The 25,488-nt window shown below is 34.5% G+C and overlaps 1 protein-coding gene across 4 annotated transcripts in view; it reads right to left on the bottom strand.

Moving 5' to 3' along the window:
* LOC121374077 (trafficking protein particle complex subunit 13-like) overlaps window positions 1-25,488 on the bottom strand; it is a 104,446-nt gene that overhangs the window by 7,274 nt on the left and 71,684 nt on the right. Inside the window, exons 1-9 of one of the 4 annotated variants that reach the window (XM_041500987.1) lie at window positions 20,456-20,681; window positions 13,904-14,072; window positions 13,062-13,146; window positions 11,768-11,898; window positions 7,542-7,614; window positions 6,740-6,784; window positions 5,641-5,649; window positions 1,690-1,817; window positions 479-680 (exon numbers count right to left, since the gene is read on the bottom strand). In XM_041500987.1, the coding sequence (XP_041356921.1) occupies window positions 479-680; window positions 1,690-1,817; window positions 5,641-5,649; window positions 6,740-6,784; window positions 7,542-7,614; window positions 11,768-11,898; window positions 13,062-13,146; window positions 13,904-14,072; window positions 20,456-20,492 (879 nt within the window). In that variant the 5' untranslated portion in view covers window positions 20,493-20,681. Of the gene's footprint in view, window positions 1-478; window positions 681-1,689; window positions 1,818-5,640; window positions 5,650-6,232; window positions 6,242-6,739; window positions 6,785-7,541; window positions 7,615-11,767; window positions 11,899-13,061; window positions 13,147-13,903; window positions 14,073-20,455; window positions 20,682-25,488 lie in introns of those variants that run through there. The other 3 variants (XM_041500984.1, XM_041500985.1, XM_041500986.1) reach the window with 3 other exon arrangements.

Genomic DNA, 25,488 nt, shown 5'->3' on the forward strand with positions numbered 1-25,488 from the left:
TGTTGTTGTACCAGCCTCGGTGGTGCCATGTTTAAGCCATCTGATATAATGCTGTTAAGTACTAACCACTATGGTAAGAACTAACTACTAACCCACTATCCTGGACAGACAGCCCAGATAGTTGAGATGTGTGCCCAGGACAGTGTGCTTGGCTTGAACCTTAACTGGATATAAGCACAGAAATAAGTATAAATGCATGAATTGTTGTTGTTTATACATATTCTCGTGTTTATATCCAATTAAGGTTCAAGTACTCTGTCCTGGGCATGCTATCTGGGCTGTCTGTCCAGGAGAGTGGGTAAAGGCGACGTCACACAATGAGTGTCTCATACGAGAATAGCTGACTGCATAGCAACGGATGAAATTGTAATGTTTGTCTTGTCACAGTTGTTATTCTTACGGTTAGTTGTTACTGATTATTTTTCAACTCATGTTTTAAATGAAGAAAATTAAAGGGAAACAACCCTGAATGACTTACTACTCTCTGCAGTTGACTGGTTTGTAATCTCCCCTTCTCTCCCATGTTTGTTTTCCATACTATGTCAAGTTTTCCAATATTTGTTACCCCTTTGAGCACCTTGTTCTCTCCATACAGCTCAGAGTTTGGGGTTAAACAATACAAGTACTGCCGTGTATCCATTGCATTTAGGTAGTTAGGCTTTCCAAACACCTGATCTTCACTGGATTGAAAAAAAAACCCATATATTAATGTTGTTTGGGGAGGGTAAACAACACAAATCATAAAGTAGTTCTAGTAAAGCAGTCTTTCTGAATATAGTTATAAAACTGAGTAAGAACAATATGATAAAACTCAATCAAAGCAAATTCAATATTATATTTAAAGATAACAATAGCAATTGTAAAAGTTTAAATCATAAACAAATATCTGGCACAAATCTGAACATTAAAATATTTACATCTCAACAAATAACCTATCAAATGATTATATATAAAACATTATCTATATATTTACATCTCAACAAATAACCTATCAAATGATTATATATAAAACATTATCTATATATTTCAGAGTTTAAAATTTCACCAGACATGAAACGGTCACACTCTGACTGTAAAACAGTACTCAAATTAATGGGAAAATGTGTAATTATAAATTCCATCATAATGTTTATTATCTTGGCCTTTCTATTTAAGGGGAGAGGTTACTATCTCTTCATCACTCCCGAGACTAGTTCAAGGAGAGTAATTTTTAGCTCCCCTTAGCATGTGAATTTATATAGTATCAAGATGGTAATATCTTAAATGGCTCCCCATATTCTAAGTTGGGGTAGCAATTAATCACTACCCTTATTTTTTCACTCCATTGTCAGCACTTTTTTTTTTTTAATTACTATTATTATTACATGTTTTTGTTTTGTTTTTTTCCCCCACTACCCCCTTTCCTTTTACTCCTTTAAATTCCTTCTCATTTCTTCCCGATCTGGCAACTCCTTCTATCTTTGAACTTCTTTCGCTGTCCACCTCCACAAGGTCAGCACATTAGTATCAACATTGGTGGATACAATAAAAGTAGATGTGTGTTATTTATTACTTTAAAATCTTTAATTTTTATTATCATGTATGGCTTTATTAAAATATTCCTTGCAATGACTTGTACAGATATAATTCTAAACAACAATAATATAATATTGTTGTTTTAATTTCAGTGAACATGTTGAGTAAACATACCCATCTCCTTCCATTGAGTTGAGTTGTTTCGATGTGTACTGGGGCGACGGGTCGAGACTCACTTGTTCCATGTAGATGGGTCCCGGTGTAATGTTCTGAATCTGAGCTTCCAGATACACGTCGTCAGACTGGAACAGATCAACGCAGTCCTCCATTACACATTTATAGATCTTCTGCTGATTTCGTTTTTTCTCAGAGATTTTTTAGATATTATTAAGACATACCTATATCCTGTGTTTCCCGTAATATTAGAACAGTGAAACACCTCTAAACTGGACACCCACAGGACCAAGAGAAAGTCCAGTTTTAAGGGGTATCCAGTTTAGAGAGGTTCTGTTCTGTACTGATATTTAAAAAGGAACTAGTTTTGAGTGAATTCTGGTTTACAGAGGGTCTGGTTTTGAGTGATTTCAATGTATACTGACCAACAAAAAAAAACAAGAGAATATTTAATATAACTTGTTTTGTTTTAATTTGGTAAATAGACTGCCAAAATTGACTTAAAGTATTATTAAAACTGAATCTCTGCTCAATTTAGTTGAAGGAAGGAAGGAAATGTTTTATTTAATGATGCACTCAACACATTTTATTTACAGTTATATAGCGTCGGACATATGGTTAAGGACCACACAGATATTGAGAGTGGAAATCTGCTGTCGCCACTTCGTGGGCTACTCTTTTCGATTAGCAGCAAGGGATCTTTTATATGCACCATCTCACAGACAGGATAGTACATACCACGGCCTTTGTTACACTGGCTGGAATGAGAAATACCCTATGGGCCCACCAACGGGAATCGATCCTAGATCGATCACGCATAAGGCGAACGCTGTACCACTGAGCTACGTCCCGCCCCCCAATTTACTTAAATGCTCATTTGGCAAAATAGTGGTTGATTCCATTAATCTCTAGCTAGTGCCTCATCTATTATAAGAAAAATAGTGGTTGATTCCATTAATCTCTAGCTAGTGCCTCATCTATTATAAGAAAAATAGTGGTTGATTCCATTAATCTCTAGCTAGTGCCTCATCTATTATAAGAAAAATAGTGGTTGATTCCATTAATCTCTAGCTAGTGCCTCATCTATTATAAGAGGACAGCCACTCCCAAGGAGATCCTTTACCAGACAATACATCCTGTCTGCACTGCCACAAAGAAGACTACCATTCTCAGACTAGTTTACTAAGTCAAAACTAGCACCCGGGCCGAGCTCACTGGAATAAATACAGCTGTGATGTCCAGCTATAATTTTGGTAAAAACTGCATTATTAACTATTTTCAAAATCGCGTTTCGTGCTGTTTCACTGTTTTGTGTTTCAAAATATTTTAAAACCTGTATAAAAACAGTTGACAATAATCAGATTTATTACAACTGTAGCTGTGTTTGTATTTTGTATTTGTATTAAATGATGTGGCGAGGAAAGCTTCCACCTTTAAAGAAAACTAGTTATCATGTTTTAGCTTGTTACTCATCTAGAGTAAGAATAATCTATAAATAATGTCATGGCAATCTATTTTTAATAAACATACCAGGAAATATACAGCGTGTTACATTTTATGCTTTAACTGTGATGAAAAGAGAGCTCAGGAGTTTTTTTTTTTTTCATTATTGACAAACCAGCAGATGTGTAACGGTCTGTAAATACATTGTATCCTGCTAAAAGCTCAGGACTGATTATGCAGACCATCAGTATCATGCAATTCTCAAATCAGCATTTTAGTACTTTACAAGTGTTTTGGAAGAAGAAAAAAGATAGTGCATTCTGACCTGATGGCAGAAATTGTTCAAGTCTGTCCTTGTTTTCAGCATAGGAAAAGGAAAAACACTGGTACAATCTAAGGGAGTTTACAAGGTTTTCACAGGACTTGAAATTACATCAAATATATAGGAATATAAATGGCTGAAGATGCAGAAACAAGGTTTGTACAGGACACCAATGAGATATTTACATTTATTGGATCATTTTGTTATAGAGTAAAACCCTTGTAAACCAGACACCCTTGAGACCAAGTAATAAGTCCAGTTTTAATGGATATCCAGTTTAGCGAAGTTATGTTATGTACTGATATTTACAAAGAGATTAGATTTGGAGGGAAATCCAATTTATAGAGGGTCCAGTTTTGATGGGTTACAATGTACAATTTCTCTGAATATTAGAACAAGAAAAATATCTTACAAAGATTTAATAATGTTCATACACATGTTTAGAGAATACTCAATGACCAACAAGGAAATACTGTTTATCTTGCATGAGGGAACTGATGTTATCCTTTGCAAGTCATTAGTGAGTGAAGGACAGCATCACTTCATGAATGCATCATAAACAATATAGCCGAAAAGTGAGTGGGTATTCTGTTTATTTACACATTGTCATTCTTATATCATTTCATGAAATTTTTTCAATTGATATCGAAAATGTACAAGTTTGTCAAGCTAATAGCAGTGAAACATCAACGTGACATATCGCTGATGACAAGTCCTCCACTCCCACCTGGAACTGATTCCCATTTATGTTTCAACAACTGAACACACTTGCCTTGGACCTGAGATCATTTCTGCTACAGCAGTAAATGTGTATAATGGCAAATGGGGGAGTTGACAAGACCATGGAAAAATTGTTTTAGGATTTCTTGCATATTATTAATATGAGATCAAAACTGATCTTTTCATAAGGAAAGTTTGCAAAATCTTTACCCACACCTCTCTATCCATATATGGGCAATAATAACAGAATAAGCAAACTAAGTCTTGCAATTTGTAAAATATTAACAGTTTCATATTTATCTTCAATTTTCAATAAATGAAAATTAATAAAACACTAGTATAATTGTAATTAGTAATAAAAATGAAATAACTGATATATGATTTTAAAAGTTTCTTAACGATGTAAAACTAGGCAATTATGAAAGAAAGATAAATATCTCTTACAAATTCATGTTCAAGGATATTTCTATAATATGAATCTTTAAAAATTAACCAACTTGTATTTTCTTAATTTAATTTAATTTTTAAAAATATATAATATGACAACACATGCATTCTACACTCTCATTAGATAAACAGACACAACAAGGAATAACAAGATGAGACCATTTCCACATGCTAGCATGAGCATTTCATCACCTATTTAAGAGAAAAATTTAAAATGTTAATAAGGAAAACCACTGCCATAAATTAGCCACTGCCACTGTTTAAAGAGAGAATTTAAAATGACAGAAAGATGTTACCAACCCATGACAAACAGGAAATATATGAGAAAATCAACAACAAATAACAGAGATTTTAAAGATAGACCTTGCAGAAAACCCATAATGTAAGGCAAGTATAAAAGCATGTCAGACAGAAAGTATTTCTTTAGTCTTAGAGGCCATTCAGTTAGTATCCGTTGGTTATGACAACATCCATTAACAACACATACACTGCGAGAAACTTCCATGATATACAGATTCTTTTTAACAGATCCAAGAAGAAGATAAAACCTTTAGAATCTGGACTGAAGCTGAATATTATTGTCAGACTCAAACTGGATGCAAGAATGAGCCTATGTCTACAATCAAATCAATTTATTGTCCTGAAGACAGATGGTACAAATTGCAAACCTCATCTGTACTTATGAACATTGTACATAATGTTATGTAGGTTACAAGAGTAATTTTCAAAGAACCCCCTCTGCTGTTAGTACTTGGTATGAACAAAAAGACGTACTATGATACGTTATTGTTACAAATTGTTAATATGCAGCTTAGAGATTGTTTCCATGATTGCATGTGTTTACCATCTAAAAATATTTTTAAAACTTAGAAAGTAACGTATGATTAACCTACAACTCTTTTTCTTGGGAAAAATTGTTGTAATATTTATATAGTTGATGCAAAAGGGTACAACAGGCAAAAGCTACATGTATCTGTAGCAAACAAAGAAGTCTTATTATAAAAAAATAATCCACTTACAATGAAATGCTGCTTATTAATACACCATTCATAGAGAAAAGAGAAAACAATCCTATTTAATGAAGCATTAACTGGAGATATATATAAATTAATCTTTTACAATACTAAAAGTATATTTTTTATTTAAAAAACAATTATTATTAGGATCTTAGACCAGAAAGTGCTTACAAAATAAAAAGTTAGAGAAAGAGATCTGTACTTTTAAAAAAATGTTTAGAGCAGGAAATAATTTCAATACAGGATGTTGACAAGCAATCAATGTCAAATAAATACTAGATCTGTATACTAGACCAGTAGATACTTTAAAAAAAGTTAGACCAGCATAGTAGATATTTTCAAAATAAATGTTAGACCACAAGATACTTTCAAAATAAATGTTAGACCACAAGATACTTACTGTTAGACCAGTAGATACTTTCAAAATAACTGTTAGACCAGTAGATACTTTCAAAATAAATGCTGTTCCACAAGGTACTTTTAAAATAAATGTTAGACCAGTAAATACTTTCAAAATAAAAGCTGGATCAGTACCTTCAAAATACATGTTATGTAGACCAGTAGATACTTTCATGCTAGACCAGTAAATACTTACAAAATAATGCTAGACCAGAAGACAGATATTTTCTAAATAAATGCTAGACCAACAGAGTGGATACTTTCAAAATAAATGCTAGACAAGTATATACATGTACTTTCAAATAAATGCTAGACAAGTAAATATTTTCAAATAAATGCTAGACCAGTAGGTACTTTCAAAATAAATGCTTGACCATAAGAGATACTTTCAAAATAAATGCTAGACCAGTAGATATTTTCAAAATGAATTATATCAGAAAATACTTACAAAATAAAGGCTAGACCAGTAGATACTTTCAAAATGAATTATATCAGAAAATACTTACAAAATAAAGGCTAGACCAGTAGATACTTTCAAAATAATACCTGACCAGAATAGAGATACTCTCAACATAAAGGCTAGACCAGTATATACTACTACAGTAAGGACATGTTTAATTTGTATTTGAAATCTTGTGTCTAATCCTGTATGCACATCCAATAAACAATGGAAAAACATAAAGTCAAAAAGCTTATCTCATACCTCAGCATTGTAAAACTTGGTCTTAACATCAAGAGGCTTCAGAACCTGCAAATAGCCAATAGGTATTATTAAACTGAGTATGGACTTTGATATCATTGATTTTTCAAGGCTGAAGAAAATATAACATGAAAACCATACATAGACCTCAGCAAGGCTGGTGCTACTTTTAAGAGAATTAGGAAGTCATCAATAGGACAAATATTTTGTAATTATGATTGTGTTTTGATCATACATATAACATGAAGATAAAGTCTACAGAATTTCCAATAGTCTTAAATCCAGATTTTAAAGTTTTATAAACACATGCCCTTGAAGCTCACTTGAGAGTACAAAAAGTATTTTGTGAATGCATAAGTAATCAGTAGTACCGGTAGTATAATATAAATGCCTTACTAAACCAGACAGGATCTTTGCCAGAAAATAATTTGTGGGTATATAATAAAAACAAAAATACTAAGTGTCTCTACTAGGTGGTTATGGGTTTAAAATGTTTTGAAATTGGACACACATTTCAAGCATTTTAACAAATTTTAAACATCATTTCTATAACTATCATCTATTTAAAAATTATAAAAATATATCAATTAATTTCCAGTATTTTAGGGTATGTAATTTTATCCTGCATACCCTCTGGCAGAAACCTTGCCAGAATACTGGACTTGCAAATGCATGAGAACTAAAACACACATTTTTGTAAATGCTAGTTTTCTATATTAGTCTTAGAAAACTGAAACTTGTAATATAATGTTATAATACTCTAATGTCTGTAACAATAAAAAATAATAAAATTATTACTATATACCTGGAACTTAAAGAACTTTCGGAACTGCATTCTTTCTCCAGAATTGGTTGTATAACTGACAGCACACACAAGGCTGAAATATCAAGAACACAATGTTTTTTAAAGTTAAAGCATGAAAAATAACATATATGGATGACAGAATTTGCCAAAAATATTGTATACATATATAAATCCTACTTGTACATACTGTCAATATGGAAATATCAGTACCGAGTTTATTCAGGCCATATAAACCAGACCTGTCAACCCTCCATGATTCCGCAGGAGACTCCTGCTATTTGATTAAACATTAAACAAATTTCAGACTACCATGGCTGTGTACTGACATTCAGTGTTGCCATATATAAAACTATCGAAGTTAGTCCTAATAATGCCTCTTACATGTAAAACATCATCCCACTAGATTACATAATGCAACTATGACGGAAGTGCCATAATTGACAGTGGTACACATATAAACAATACTTGTATCAGTTAGTTTTGTATGTTTGTGCTCTAAAATGTTGATAACAAAGTATACTTCAAGGGATTATTTTTGTACAATTAATAAATGTCGTGTTAGGTTTTACTTATGATTAATGGAAATACAATGTTTATTGCATCGTTATTATGATTTTAAATAATTACATTTCAACTTATTTTCGTGCTTATATCCAATTAAGGTTCAATCACACTGTCCTGGGCACACAACTCAGCTATCTGGGCTGTCTGTCTGTCTAGGACAGAAGGTTAGTTTTTAGTGGTTAATAAGAGAAAAGTCAGTATTGTGGTCTTACACCTACCCATTGAGTCTTTTAATTCAGTCGGGGTGGGAGCCAGTACCGGGATGTGAACCCTGTAGCTACCAGCCTAATGCCCAATGACTTAACCACTACACCACTGATGCTGGTAAGCCATTAAAACACAGTACCCAGTTGTTATCAGTCTTAGCCACTAGACCACAAAGGCTGGTACACACTAACAGGTTGGAACTGGTTTAATATCCATTTAAGGTTCAGTCATGCTCATTATGGATAATTTGTGATAGGTTGCCCCGGCTGCATTCCTTCCCTCCCCTTACCACTGGAGTGGACCCGCCTGTATGGGGGCAGGTGGGGATCCATGTGCTGAGATCAAATATATATCTATGTGATTTAGTTCAGTATGAACATCAGCTTTTTAAAACAATTGTTCTGCTCTTATGAGCTATTAATGGGGTTTGTTGGATAACACTTTTAGAATGGGCTTCAAATCTTGATTGGTTATTCAAGCTTCTATTTTGTATTTGGACACCTACACAAAATGGCACAATTTATCTTTAACCTTTTAGGCATGCCCATCTAAGTTATTAACAACTACTGTTTCTTTAGTCTTTTCTTTTTTTCTTTCTTTTTGTGTTTTGCTTTGTTTTGTTTTGACTTTTGTTATTTATTTTGTTATATATGTATTTATATACATTTTGTTATCTATCAATTAGCCAATACTAAACAAAACTCGAAATCCCCCCACCCTCCCTGTCATGGACAGAACTCTCTGGCGAAGTCAGAGGTTGTGCCCACGACAGGCATGCTTGAACAGTTCTCTGATGAAAGCAGAAAGAAATGTTTTATTTAATGATGCACTCAACCCATTTTATTTATGGATATATGGCGTCAGACATATGGTTTAGGACCACACAGATTTTGAGAGGAAACCCGCTGTCCCCACTACATGGGCTACTCTTTCTGATTAACAGCAAGGGATCTTTTATTTGCACTTCCCACAGGCAGGATAGCCCAAATCATGGCCTTTGTTGAACCAGTTATGGATCACTGGTCGGTGCAAGTGGTTTACACCTACCCACTGAGCCTTGTGGAGCACTCACTCAGGGTATGGAGTCGGTATCTGGATTAAAAATCCCATGCCTCGACTGGGATCCGAACCCAGTACCTACCAGCATGTAGACCGATGGTCTAACCACGACACCACCGAGGCTGGTCCTGATGAAAGCATGCCAAAAATTACACATACCCACATTGTGGGTACAAACTTTGACCAATACCAATACCAAATTGTTTAAGCTGTTGTAGTGCACGCCTGTCCTAGACAGGAAAGGTGTGTGGTGGGTAGGAGGGGGGTCCGCCTGCACTGGCAGGTGCAAGGGAGCACCAGCAGTCCGGCCGTAGCCAGTAACATGCAGAGGGTGGTAAGGTGCTATGGAATTTGGAATGTCCCGTAGGATTAAGCCAAAGAGAATGGGTGTGCTGACATACGTTCTGTTATTTATCCTCTGCAAAAGCATTGTCTGTTGTTTCAACAATTATCAATACCACTAAATTATCCACAAGCTTGTCACCCCTGTTAAACCAATCAGACTGCATTGACAAACATCTTTTAAAATGATGTTCATTGGAACATGCATATAGTTGTTTTATGGATTAATAAATGTACACACAAAATGTGATTATTTCAGCAACAAACAGGATTATGAATATGATTTGCCATTGTTTTGTTTTATTATTATATTTTAAAATAGAGGTGAGTAGTGCACTTATTTCTTTGAGTGCATTTGCAATAATAATATTAATATACATTAGGAAATTTATCATGACAGGTGACATTGTTTCACAAAACAGTGTGATTTTCTAACGGGAAATTGTTTTTACTTTAATAGTAAATATGCTGACCGTGCTAATTATTTATGTCATTAAAGGACCAATAATTTAAACTTAAAAAAGAGAAAAAGAAAGAAAAAAGAAAAGAAATATATGATAGAAATTTTAGTAAATATATCTTGAATATTAGATTTTTTAGAGATCATAAATATTTGTATTTGTCATTTCACACTTTTTACTTGTAACAGCAATTAAAACTAATTCTATCTTCTGTGTACAATGACAGTTTATTTGGCCTCTGTATAACATATCTATTTAACATGCAAGGCGGCAAGCTTCGAACTGCTTCCTCATCATTCTTGTACACGTTTATTTTATGCTGCACTGGAGTCCCATGAGCATGTCAAATAATCTCATTCTTGTCTTCTCAATTTCTTTTCACAAATATTATTGGCAAAACTAATTTTCAAATTTCACTGGTCAGCCTGATGTATCGTTTCTCTACTTCCTGTTTGAAAAGCTGTAGGTCCCCAGGGGACCACTGCAGAAAGAGTGCTTTCTTCCAGTGGTAATATCTGAATGCACTTGTAATGGCTTTGGAGGAAGAGAGTAATGTTAAGCCGTGTGTGGCATGGAATTGAATATTCGTTTAACGACACCCCAGCATACAGTTTAATCAGCAGTAGCTGTCAGATTTGATGTGTTCCACAGCCTTCAGTGTGCATGTACTGGTGCACTGTCAGGAACAAGAAATAAATTCCAGTGAGTCTACTGAGTGGATTAATCATGTGGTGTCTCACACCTCAGGTTAATAACCCATCACTGAGCTAAATGCCAAGTCAGGGGAGTAATGGGGAATGCACAAGCCTCCAAGTGGACTCGGTAATACTCAGATGTGTTGTAATGGTTTCTAAGTAACAAATGCAGAAGCTTAAATTCCTGCTGCATTGCTAGCAAAAGAATAAATGTTTAATGACACCCCAACACACTGTTTAATCGGTAGCTAACATATGGTAATTGTAACCACTTAATCTTGAATCCATTGCCATCATACAAGCTACTGATCAGCAACAAGATATCATTTACAAGTATTTCTCCACAGATGAGACAGTACATGGCAGACTCTTTGAATTACCAGTGGTGGTTGAAATGGAAATAGTAAAACAAATGCTGTGACCTACAGCACCATGGCAAACTAACCAACTATCCAAAACTCTATTTATGTGCCTATATCCACTGAAGGTTCAGGCATGTCCATCCTGATCGCCACCTCTGACAGATGTCGGATGTATCAATCAGGACAGAGTATGGCAAACTTTCTAACCAGTGAGTTATATACTGTTCTTCATTACATGACATTGCTCCAGTCAGTGCACCATGACTGGTACATCAAAGGCCGTGGTATGTGCTATCCTGTCTATGGGATGGTGCATATAAAAGATCCCTTGCTGCTAATCGAAAAGAGTAGCCCATGAAGTGGCGACAGCGGGTTTCCTCTCTCAATATCTGTGTGGTCCTTAACCATGTGTCTGGTACCATATAACCATAGATAAAATGTGTTGAGTGTGTCGTCAAATAAAACATTTCTTTCTTTATTTCATTACATGACAAATCATATAAACTGAGATCAAACACAGATGACTGAGGTCTCACATATGAGTTCCAAGTTCCTTGACTTCGTGGTGTATGACATCATCAATGCTGTGATTGGACAGCAGCTCCTGTATGGGTTGTGAGTTGATGCTGGACAGGGCTAGTCTCTGCGAACTGGTCTGTAGGTCAGCCTGAAATACAAATGTATGTCATCAGTAGTTAAAACTTCAAGCAGAAATTTCTTATTTCACACACAAGTAGGCCTACGCATTCTATTAATGGATTTGGTATTAAAGGTCTTTTAGACACAATGAAAGCATATCACCTGATAGATATAATGTAAGAATGTGTAATAATTAGTGTCGGGAAACTGTTGGAATTTCATCATTGATAATTGGTTATAATCGGTTGGCACCAACTAATCACCTTTCGATTACACAATCAGTTAGAATTATATGAACGTAAGAAGGAACTGAATTATAAGGATCATGCATCTACTATGGTGTTAACTAGGATCTAGACCCTATAAACAGCTAATTTTACCTTTAATATTTATTTAAAGAAACATTCCTGAGGTTGCTGCAATTTTTAAGATGTTATCGACAAACTTTTAAATATTGTAATTACATATCAAATAAATTTTTCTGCATACAATATTAGTGGCTGTATATTAAATGTGTTTCTGATCATTCTAATATTTGTACTATTTCCTAAAATATATTTTTTTGTACGTACGAAATTATTTAAATACAAAATCTAGTTTGGGCTTCTTACAATTATTAAGACGACCAGAAAAACATTGAATATATAGACACTGATGTTCTAAACAAGAAAATATATTTAATACGTAAGTTTAATTGTAGAAATATTTTATTAGTCGGAAACATCTTAAAATGCAGCAAACTCAGGAATGTCCCTTTAATATATTTTTTTTCTTTATGTACACATGAAGACAAATGTCAAACCCAACACATTTACATCAATTCCATCATCTAAACTGGGTGAACAATTACAGTTAACATTTCCCCACACAATCAATTTTGGATTTTTATAATCAATCATCACATCGGTAGAGCCAAACCGATCAACTTTTGATTACAATCAATCATTGGAACATCACTAGTAATAATGACATGATAATTTTATGATAAAGTACGAGAAAAATGTTACTTAACTTTGTTTTCAATGAGAAATCATTTATAGACTTTGATAATGATGTGCTAATTGTACTTTTATTGTAAAAAAAAATCAAAAATCAATGCAATTGTGTTAACTAATTCTAATACAAACCAGTTAAACAACAAGTAAATAACTTTTACTGAAAATATGGTAACTAGACTGGTATAATGTTTACCTTCAACACAATCTCTCTACACGTTTGGCTGGAATCATTGTGCACACTAATGTAGCTGGAAAATGTCTCTCCAAGAAATATATTTCTGAAATAAAATTTGTGGATATTTAAAAAAAAATTTAAAATTTAAAAATATTGTTTTGTTTAACGACACCATTGATTAATTAATCATCGGCTATTGGATGTCAAACATTTGGTAATTCTGACTCGCAGTCATCAGAGGAAACCCGCTACATTTTTCCTAATGCAGTAAGGGATCTTTTATATGCACTTTCCCATAGACAGGAAAGCACATACCATGGCCTTTGACCAGATGTCATGCACTGGTTGGAACGAGAAAAAATCCAATCAGTTGAATGGATCCACCGAGGTGATTCGATCTGGATATTTTAAAAATGACATCATCATGGAAGAAGAAGTTTCATGAAAAGGACAACTTTTTTCTTTCTTTTTAAAGCTGTATTTCAAAGTTGTCTAATTTTTAAGAATAGTTTTTCAGTTTGGTGAAATATATAACCGTCACAAATTTGGTATAGAATCATTTCACCATATTACAAGATTGTATATACAGTGAAACCCCTCTAAACCAGGACACCCTTGGACAAGACAAATGTCTGGTTTAAAGAGGGATCTGGTTTAGAGAGGTTAAGTTCAGTCCTGGTTTTCTAAAAGGGACTCTGTAAAACGTTCGGTTTTTAGGGAATTCCGGTTTACAGTGTGTGTCCAGTCTTCAGAGGTTTTATTGTAATTGTGAATGTCATATATTGATACTTTAGCTGAACATCGAAAACAATTCTCAGGATTATCAGAACAATCTTTTATTTTTTTTTAATAAAAAGTACCCAAAGTTTTGAGGCAGAGTCAACATGTCTCCTAGAGGGAAGTAATCCAGATTGCGAGGTTTTGCCAGGTCGTTGGAGTTCATCTTCAAAAAGACATCTCCACACAGGTCTCTGCTCTCACACACCACGGGCTGGTACGGCATCAGTGTCGGCTTTGTAAGGCGCATCACTGGAAAACAAAGATAGTACGATAAGGGACCATAATCCTATTTCATCCAATGAATGACCTGTACGGGTGAATATAGTTCCATTGAATAGAGTTTCTTAGTTCACTGAGGTAAACATCTACGGTCCGGGTTTTTTAACATTTTGACATTTATTGGAGCAATAAACATTGCAATAATAAATAACGGGTCGAAAACATTTATCTTGATGAACTGAATATTGAAAGGTGGTCCACTTCCCATAATTATTATATAAAAACAGAGTTGATTCCTGCATCTAGAACTGAATGCCGTATCATGTAATGTGTTGCTTGCTTTCTGGGGAGTTAAGTCCTTTTTCAGACCCTTGGTCTAAGTAAAGACTGGTACTATTTCAAACTCCATGTGGAGAATAATGATGTCACAGGGGCTACTCTCTTCATCTAAAACCAGACAGGTAAACATTGTTTTTCTGGTTTAATTGCTACATAGGCTAATGTTTGTATTCTCGGCAACGTACGAACAATTGTGGAGAGATACCTTATTCTTATCCACTGAAATGAAGAAGCCAGCTTTTGCACCATTCTAGATAAATCTGTCTGGCCCTCCAGAGCTAGACAATTTCTATAATATGCCTGACGTCATAAGTCATATTTTTAAACAATTAATTGAATTATTTATTCCCCAAGTTGCCATTTCTCATCTGATCATTGTTTTAAAAATATTTAAAAAAAAAAAAAAAATTCTGTTAAGTTGTTTTATTTTTATGTCATTGCATAATGTAGACTATATTTTTCTGTAAATGATTAAATGACTTTGTAGATAAAATGTTTACAAACCGTAGAATACAAAATTAAAGTTTTAATCTGTAATTAAATGGGCAAGAAAAAGAATCAATTGCCATTGTGAGGTATAGATAAGGCCATTCCAACCCTCGGGACAAAGTGTTTTTGTAAGGGCCTTGGTAAACATTTTGTCCCAAGGGTTGAAATTGCCTTATCTATTCCTCACAACGGTGATAAGATTCTATTAATCAATGAATTAAACATATAAATTCTACAGGAGACGAAAGGAATAAAGGCATATAGCCTAAAGAGACTTGCACTAAATGGAACAGGAACTTATTATGAAGGTTTTATTGTAAGAAAGATCAGTCATATGATCTCTTGCACGTCATGCAGTAGTATTCAGAATTTGTACTCGATACATTGTATTATAATTTATTTTCAGAAAAGGTAAAGCAAGAAAGGTTTTAATAACCAAGCTGCAAAAGGAACTTTTGAATTTCATGCCTCCATAATAATTAATATCCTCAAATAGATATATTTGCTATAGGATAGCAGAGTCAGGAAATTATAACATTTTCATGATTACCATGCATACGAACTAGTAACATTTAATTTGACAGACCCTACTAGTTTTTAAACATTGCAGCACTTTTCTTTCACTATTAATAAGAGTCGTTTTTGTTAATTGAAATTGGACATTAAAAGGGCAGACGTTAGGTTTTAAACACTAAGACATATTTTTCACTATTAGAGCCATTTATGATCACTGAAATCAAACATTACTTATATTTTATTGTTTCGACTATCCAGTTCCATACAACTGAAGTAATGGTTATGGAGAGACAAGCTCTAGTCTATTTTTTAAGTGAATTTGCCCATTTCAACGTCACAGACTCTTGTTTCACTCTGTTGTAACTTTATCCAAATGTGTTACAGGTTTGTAGATTAACAAAACTTATTGTCCTTTTTCAAGGGTTGAAACTTGGGTCTGGGTCTTTAAGGTAATTTGTATGCGTACACAATTTTCCAGTTCTATGCACAAAACTCACATCTAAAGAAATTTTGATATTACTCCAACCATAATATGCATGTAACTGCATAAGAAAACTAACAATATAGACCACAAAATCTCTTTGTAATTGTGTATATGTGTCTATGGCGTGGGCCGCATTCCTTTTATTGATACCACAAAATGAATCATGCCCAGTTGATTTTAATTCTCGTACACACAGTAGGAACAACACATGTGGTTTACACAAGAATAAACAACTGTGCTACATTACCACCAACAATAAACAAAGACAGAACAAAAGTACAAAATTGGATTTGTATGCATACGCTAGGTAATCTTTTAACCTATATTTTGAGTGTGATTTCCAGGACAAAAAAAATATATAAAAAGAAATATAGTAATATATTTTTTATTACCGACATGTACATTCAGGTGCTAATTCTAGGATCGGAAACATATACTGGTTATGAGTTTGGATATTTTCTTCAATATTAAGGTAAGCCAAAACATAAATTAGTTTAAATTTTGTTACCATTGTAACCATATAATATAAGAGAGAGTTTGGATGCTTCTTTCAATATTAAGGTAAGCCAAAACATGAATCAATTTAAATTTTGTTACCATTGCAACAAAAGAAAAGTTAAAATGATTTTATATATTAAGAGGCTACTAATTATGTTCTTGTCACATTAATATTATTCATATTAATATCTTTTTGAGTATGCCCATTGAATGCCAGGGTTAGTTGAACATTCGACATGTACTGGTACTTTGTAGGCAGGGTAGACAGATAGTACTGTGAGTTCATGAGAAACTGTGGTTCACACCAAATCCAACTGCTTATTGCCTGACAGCTCGTAAGTGTATTCTTGTACAAAAAACTCAAGCAAATAGCACTTCTCTTTACAGTACATAGCATGTAGGATGTGTGTGTTCCTCCAAAAGATATGGTATAATACTTCTGGTATTAAAGATCTGTCCATGCAGATAGCAGATGCAATGATATAACACTACCTAAAAAAAAGATTGTTTCTTAAATTATTAAAAAAAAAGAGAAAAAAAAGTTACATGCACCTCAGTGGTAGTTAAGTGTTTAAGCATCAACTGTAATACTTGACTGAATGTTAAAGAAGAAAACTGAATTATCATACCTATGTATCTACCTAAAAACTATATTTTTTTAATATTAAGCTCTCAGAACAAATTTAAACTGAACTGTATTTCTTAATAGAGATCAGTGGAAACTATCCAGAGAAAAATCAATATAATTTCAGCAATTTTCAAACAAGTAATCTTTAACAGGTGCAGTATCATCCATTTCTGTGTTTCTGTCAGGTTACACAATTTAATGTGGTGATCCAACTTCTGTTTTTTAAAACTTCTCTGTATTAAGTCATGTTCAGTTTGACTAGATTCCGGTCTTGTCACAATGTAACAAATCTTATGAAATCAACAACACATAAAGTATGATAAGCTACTAGATAGGTCTGTCAGAGACAGATGTGTTGCACAAAGACAGCGAACTTGCCAGCAACATAGCCTAGCATAACGTTACTAAGTATTCAATTCAACTGAACACTCCCAGTTCTGTTGATCATCCACTAAAGGATTCTCCAATGATTTTGTTTTCTACTACATGTAGTCAATTGTATTTGGTTATAATTTGTATAGTTGAAGTTATAATGTTTTTATTTTAAGGGTGTATACTACCAAATCAAATCCCATAGACGACAATAGTAACATATGTGGCTAAAACTCCTACCTGCAACGTATCAACCGACATAAACGCCATGGATATAAATACTACCACCCCTTACACTTAAAGTGAATCAGAAAAAACATGGGGTTCAAACTGCTCGTTTCTGAGATAACGGGTAGCGTCTATGACTACCCTAGTTTCGCACAAAATTCGAGTACTTTTTTTTACAGGTACCCCATACATGTTTCAAGCACTTGACACATTGATACTAGATGAAATAAAATTGCACTTTTTTTTTTACCCAGATGAAACTATTATTTTTTACAATCAACACACTCACATTTATAACCGATCACAGGACTTGTGGTGTTCACTTCTCTATCAAAAGTTCGGTGCACCTCGAACTTTGACCCAGCCGGAAGTTATTTGGTTTAGTACTACCTATACTGATAACATACATTTTTCAAAAAGTGTCCAGCTATGTGTCTTTATGACAACCTCACTGAAACTGTTGTTTCTACAGTGCAACCTAATATAATGTACACCTCAAAAAGCATATATATTGCATATAGTTTTGTACAAATGCAATATGTCATATTAAACAACAAAATGTTTTAAAATAAAACTCCTGAAGATATTTACTGTCTGTTGGGTGTGTGTACTCAGGTATATATGTAGACAACAAAGATAGTCAGAGTACCTCTACCCCTTTAAAGAATTCCATTAAAACGCATGCACTTGATTGACCCCTAGATTATGAAGACCTTAACAGGCACATCAAAGAAATATAAGTATTAAAAAAATACACTGTCTGAGGAAGGAAACACAAACATGACTGTACCTGTATGAAGTAATGACTTAATGTCCTGAACATTAGTGTTGGGAGGAAATCCTGTATGCTGGGTGTGGGTGTCTTCAAGTTACCAGGTGTGGGAATTTCAAATCCATCGGCCATGCTGATTTTCATAATGAACCATCAAAACTATTGGCAGCCACCAATATTCCTGACTATATTTTATTTATAGCCTACTGTAGTTGGAGGTTTTAATAGTTGTGATATCTGGAATAATCATGCAGCTTTAACACATTTATTTTGATTAATTACTGAAAAAAACTATTTTTAAATGACAAAATTACCCGAACATCTATTTTCTTGCATTATTTTCTAATCCGGATGAATACAATATGTACATTAGATGTATTCCTACAATCTGTAATCCAGCATTTTATTTAGCTAGTAACATTAGGTAATACAGCTTTAACAATAAAATAAATTATCAACTTAATCCAAGGCAGATAATCAAATCTGAAAAAATTGGTTCTGAATCTAGTATAAACTCAAAATGCTTTTCATGAGAGCTAATTAAGTGATTATTAAGAAAGAAAAAATGATCTGGAGATCTAAGTATATGTTTAACAACCTTATTGTTAAGTACAAATAAGAACAGAAGGCACAATAGTGACAACAAATTTAATTATGTTTTTGGTAAAGTTTTTCTTCAAATTTACTTTAAATTTTGCATAAAACTACAAATTTGTCTAAAATATAACTTAGCACCCTATAAATATGTCAAAATGACAATAAAAATCAACTTCTTTACAAATTTGAGTTTTCAGAATTTCATACATAAAAAATTAACAATGTTAATGGAAACTAAAGACATTAACCCATTATTGGCACATGCTATTTTTAATATAAAGATAAATTGCTATTAAAATCTTAGTTCAGGTTGCCTATATATAATACCATATTTAAGAGCAGTTGTATATGGCAAGTCAAATACCATGTAAAAAGAAATTATTGAAATCTTTACAGTATGAATTATAGGCCAAAACCAACCTTTCTTCAGTGCTAACTTTGATTCAAACTCCATTCAGAGCCATGTACAGAGATCATTGTCAAGGTCAAGGTCATTGTGAACTTGCATGATCGAGTGATGGCTAATTAATCAACCAGTATAGTTTAATTAAATAAAATGACAAAATCATAATATTTTTTATTATGCACTGAATATGTGCTATAGGGTGTATACTACCAAATCAAATCCCATAGACGAAAATAGTAACATATGTGGCTAAAACTCCTACCTGCAACGTATCAACCGACATAAATGCCACGGATATAAATACTACCACCCCTTACATTTAAAGTGAATCAGAAAAAAATGGGGGTCAAGCTGCTTGTTTCTGTGATAACGGGTAGCGTCTATGACTACCCTAGTTTCGCACAACATTCGAGTACTTTTTTTTACAGGTACCCCATACATGTTTCAAGCACAAGGCTACTTGACACATTGGTACTAGATGAAATAAAATTGCACTTTTTTTTTTACCCAGATGAAACTATTATTTTTTACAACCAACACACTCACATTTATAACCAATCACAGGACTTGTGGTGTTCACTTCTCTATCAAAAGTTCGGTGCATCTCGAACTTTGACCCAGCCGGAAGTTATTTGGTTTAGTACTACCTTAAAGCAAAAGTTAATAAATAATTTTGTTGGGAAGATACCATTAAAGGCAACTTTGACATAGCAAATTAAAGTGAATTGATCATGTAACGTATGGTATCACATCTCTGAGGTTCAGTCCAAGTCTTAGGCAAATAATATATCCATTGAGCATCATCATCATCAACATCATCATTATCATGTAGGCAGCAGGCAGACATTTTTAGTGGATCACCACCTACACTTAATGCTTAAAATTGTACACTGTACTGCATTCTGTCGATATAGCTACATGTACATATTTTTCTAAAACAGCATCCATTTAAAAAAATAATGAACATCCTATTTAAGCCTCTTGAAAATACTTTATGGGAAGAATTGGGGTTTTTTAAAGGACAACTTGAGTCTGTTGGGATATTGGGATATGAATGTACTGTAAAAACAACATCAGACCAAACCTTTCAAACAACAGTGTGGAGTCCCAGAAGACTCCATGCTCTGTGATCGTATTGGCTGTACTCTGACACCTCCCAAAGTCTCCTGTCAATAGCTCCAGTCTGTATAATCCACTTATTAGCTAGTCCAAATCCTTGCTAGACATTTATATCAGACAAATTTGCCAAAACATCATTGTCCAGACCCACAGGAACTAACTTAGTAAGACAAACCAAAGTAAGGGAATAGTCTCCATTGATGAGAATAATCAACAATCCATAAAGAAGAGCTCTGCTAGGGCTAGACAAAACTGCATTACGTCTTGAATTTCCTGATTAGCTACACTGTATTGCACCTTCCAGCGACATCAGATTCAGATGGGTGGCAAGGCCCAATTTCACAGATCAATGATGTGAAAGATGATATGTCCAGGTCCATCACAGAAGTTTAAAAACCCGGAGACCAACACAGCTCATGCTTAAATCTTCAAACATGCCCAATGATTAGGTTATAGTCCACAATAAAGAATAAGAGAATTAAGGAATAAAGTGAGGCTGTGCACGTAAAACTGGTCATTAAACAACACTTAGTTAATTTCGGCTTTGTCCAGATTGGTTTCTGTGGCAATGAAATGTTTTGCTACACACACAGAGGACACAAAGCCACAGAGCATTCAATTAAAATTCCCATGGAATCTTCTTCCAAATAAAATGAGAAACATTTTTATGTGATTGTCTGAACAACATATTGATTGAAGGTTAATTTGGAACTGAGAAACCATACATGTACAATGGCCTGGACTGCCTGAAGGAATCCACAGATGTCTACCAATGAATTGAACCAAGCTGAAATATGCCAGTAATTAACATAGAACAAATGAGCCCAATCCTACCAATATAATTGTGGCATGATTCACTACACACGTTTCACAGATAGCTACACAATTATGTAATGTTAAGAACAAGTTGCCGATCAATTTCCAAGCTGATAGCTCATGCTGTTAATCAAACATTTGAAAACAAATGTTCTCTGCACTATACTGTTGCTTAATAATGCACTAAAAAGGAATGTCCATCAATGTAGCAACTACCTAAATTCCTAACACTATAATGCAGTAGATTTCCTCTTTCATTATCTCTGTGGTCCTCAACATATGTCCGATGCCATACATGGTATCTCTGTGGTTCTCAACATATGTCCAATGCCATACATGGTATTTCTGTGGTCCTCAACATATGTCCGATGCCATACATGGTATCTCTGTGGTTCTCAAAATATGTCCGATGCCATACATGATATCTCTGTGGTCCTCAACATATGTCCGATGCCATACATGGTATCTCTGTGGTCCTCAACATATGTCCAATGCCATACTTGGTATCTCTGTGGTCCTCAACATATGTCCAATGCCATACATGGTATTTCTGTGGTCCTCAACATATGTCCAATGCCATACATGATATCTCTGTGGTTCTCAACATATGTCCGATGCCATACATGGTATCTCTGTGGTCCTCAACATATGTCCAATGCCATATTATATATGGTAACCGTAATTAAAAATATGTAGAGTGTGTTGTTAAATAAAACATTCTTCATTCCTGTATGTTTATGTGAATTGTTTATAGGCATGTTTTTAAATGATCAAATCCTTGTGCATTTTCATGAACACTCATTTTGACATTGACTGCATTTAGTTTTCTGTATCAAAATGAATTTTTTTTTTTAAATCTACAACCAGTCATTTGGCTCAGTACCGCTTTCAGATATCCATTTATATGTGAAGTTTTTTTCATTCATTAGCAATATGAGTATTGAAAACAAGTGTAACCCACCACACCCCTGTATAACACTGTACTAAACAACGCCAACAGAAAATGACCATACAATTGCTGCTATGGTAAAATAGGTGACGAATCACACAGCAACTGTGTTGAATAAAGCTTCAGTTTGAATTATTAACACCCTTCAGTAATAAATCAATTGATTTATGCATGCAGCAATTCATTCTCAGTTAACTTTGTTCTTTTATTGCCAAGAGCTGTTTTGTTGTTTAATTACTGTACCTTGAATACAATTTCTGTCAAATATTCTTTCTATCCTTTCTTTAATAAATATTTGGAAACGATAAAATGGTTCTATAGCAATTACTGCCGCAGTGATCAATATAAAAATCTATAATTAACATGTATAGTGCACTGCGTGGTGTACTAGTAATATGTCATATGGTCTGAGTTTGGAAGGTGCTAGGGAATACACATCTCCAAGGACTGTGGTGGTGGATAAAGCTTAGTGGCAGTGTGCTTGCTTGAGGTGCCACGGGTCATAGGATCGATCACCCTCTATGGACTTGTCTTTTTTTCTATTTCAATCAAGTGTCAAAATAACCATAGGTAAGCATTGGTTTAAAATGTGCAGAGGTTTTGTTAAACAACCCTTTTCTTTTCCCAGTATTGCTATTCTTATATGTGTATAATCTACCCTGGTATGGTCCAAGACAATTTAATGTATTTTCATGTACTAACTCTTTCTATGCATACTTGGGATATAAACGTTTTGGTGGAAGGTGGATATATTAGAACAAACACTGCCTTCCATTCCATCTTTGTGATATATTACGGAACAGTCATAAACTAAGCTAACTTAAGTTACTGGGTTTCAGACTGGTAGGTGCTGAGTTCCCTGTAGGTGCGGAGTTCATATCTTAAACTCAAAGTGTGTGTACAAAGTGAATGTGTAAGGTTATTACACCAATTTCTCTCTCACTAACCACTAACCTACCATCTGTCTTGGAAGCAGACCAGATAACATGCCTGATCCGTAACTTGATAAAAGCAACAGCGTAAATTAAAATGAATGTGTTAAGAATGCACAGTTACAGTCCACTGAGGGGATTCAAATCAGAGACCCTCAGTGTGAGAGTCTAGTCCTCTACCAACTGAGGTAATAGGGAAATTCTCACTCACTACTGCCAGTTGGAACTGCTACTGGCAATCAGTAAAAAAAATAAACTCAAGATCAGAACACTGTTGGTAATTATAATGGCACAAGTGATATATGGCGGGAAGACCACCAAGTGTCATCCTCATGTGAATTGTTTTGACCACTGGAATATTATAGATACAGAATCACAGAAACTACCGGTAATTGCTTTAACTCTGCAATGAAGCAATCAAACAGATCTCAACTTTATAACTAATCAATGATGTACTGTCATTTTTGATGTGTACATGGTATACCAGTGAAAGACCATCCATAACAGACTAAAAGACAACCATACAGATCTACATGGGATGTGGAGGTGGACAGCAAAAGACGTTAAAACATAGGAGGAGCTGCCAGATTGGGAAGAAATGAAATGGAAGTCAAAGGAGAGAAAAGAAAGGAAGAAAGGAAGGAAAATGTTTTATTTAACGATGCACTCAACATATTGTATATATGTTTATATGGCATTGGACATATGGTTAAGTACCACACAGATATTGAGAGAGGAAACCCGCTATCGCCACTTCATGGGCTACTCTTTTTGATTAGTAGCAAGGATCTTTTATATGTAAAACAATTTTTTTTTAAATGTCATAGATTTATGAGTGATATGCATGGTTATTGCACACTTTCAATGTTTTAATTGACAGCCGATAGTCCTGAGTACAATAGCACAAGGGTCTGTCTTTGGTCATTAAAAAAAAAATCAAAACTGTACAATAACCAATGCATATCATGAGTACGTTTATGCAGTAACTGACTTGCACCTACCAGCCTCGGTGGCGTCATGGTTAGGCCATCGGTCTTCAGGCTGGTAGGTACTGGGTTCGGATCCCAGTCGAGGCATGGGATTTTTAATCCAGATACCGACTCCAAACCCTGAGTGATTGCTCCGCAAGGCTCAATGGGTAGGTGTAAACCACTTGCACCGACCAGTGATCCATAACTGGTTCAACAAAGGCCATAGTTTGTGCTATCCTGCCTGTGGGAAGCGCAAATAAAAGATCCCTTGCTGCTAATCGGAAAAAGTAGCCCATGAAGTGGCAACAGCGGTTTTCCTCTCAAAATCTGTGTGGTCCTTAACCATATGTCTGAGGCCATATAACCGTAAATAAAATGTGTTGAGTGCGTCATTAAATAAAGCATTTCTTTCATTCTTTCTTACTTGCACAATGCCCACCAGTGATGTTGCATGACACCACAAGAAAGTTTGGCTCAGAGAGAGGTGGAGTTTAAAAAGTGTGCGGTTATACTGATTTATTGCACACTTTTGTTAACAGGAAAACAACCCAAGCATGGTACAAAAACAGTTTACACTGTGGCTTATCTTTTGGAAATGAATTAATTGCACTGAGTTAACCAACCCTAAGTCAATGTTGTTGGTGTGAGTGTATTACATTCAAATTGAATCAATTGGTCTATGTTCTGTTTACCAAACCATACATTCGAGTGTGCCACGTGAATTGAACATCACTGCTTCAAGAGTAATGAACAGCACATTCCATTAGCACTTGTGATGATTCTAAGTTCCAATAACAGACTGTTTTGCCATGAAATGTCCATCTCAAACTGAACCCTATCGGGATATTTGATTGAAGATTAAATTAACTCTCTGCATGCTGCCGGCAGGAAATTCTATCCAGTGTGATATCTTTCCTAGCCACTGTTGGTAGGAGCCGCTGCCTGGTGGAATCCCCACATTTCAATCTAATTTCGAATCAGTATCGCCCCATTATCATACTAGTAATTAAAATTATTGAAACCGTCCCAAAATAGTTACAATAATTTGCCCATGTCAAGGACCATGGGATACCTCTCCTTGCAGCAGTAAGCAAAACGTTAATACCCACATTATCCAAGTATCCGACACCTTCTATCAACTTGGGCCATCTATATATGGATTGACCAAATCTGATAGTCTGCTTTCATGACATAACATCATTTCCCATCTTCGGTTCCTCTTTGTGTAATTGGTTATCGGGAAAATCTATTTTTAAATCAGCAGTGGCTAAATGAGATATTAGCTATGACATTAAGTTGAACACTTTCTATTTTATGTGCTTTGTGGCAA

Source organism: Gigantopelta aegis, chromosome 6 (assembly GCF_016097555.1).
Source record: "Gigantopelta aegis isolate Gae_Host chromosome 6, Gae_host_genome, whole genome shotgun sequence".
NCBI classification, from domain to species: domain Eukaryota; kingdom Metazoa; phylum Mollusca; class Gastropoda; order Neomphalida; family Peltospiridae; genus Gigantopelta; species Gigantopelta aegis.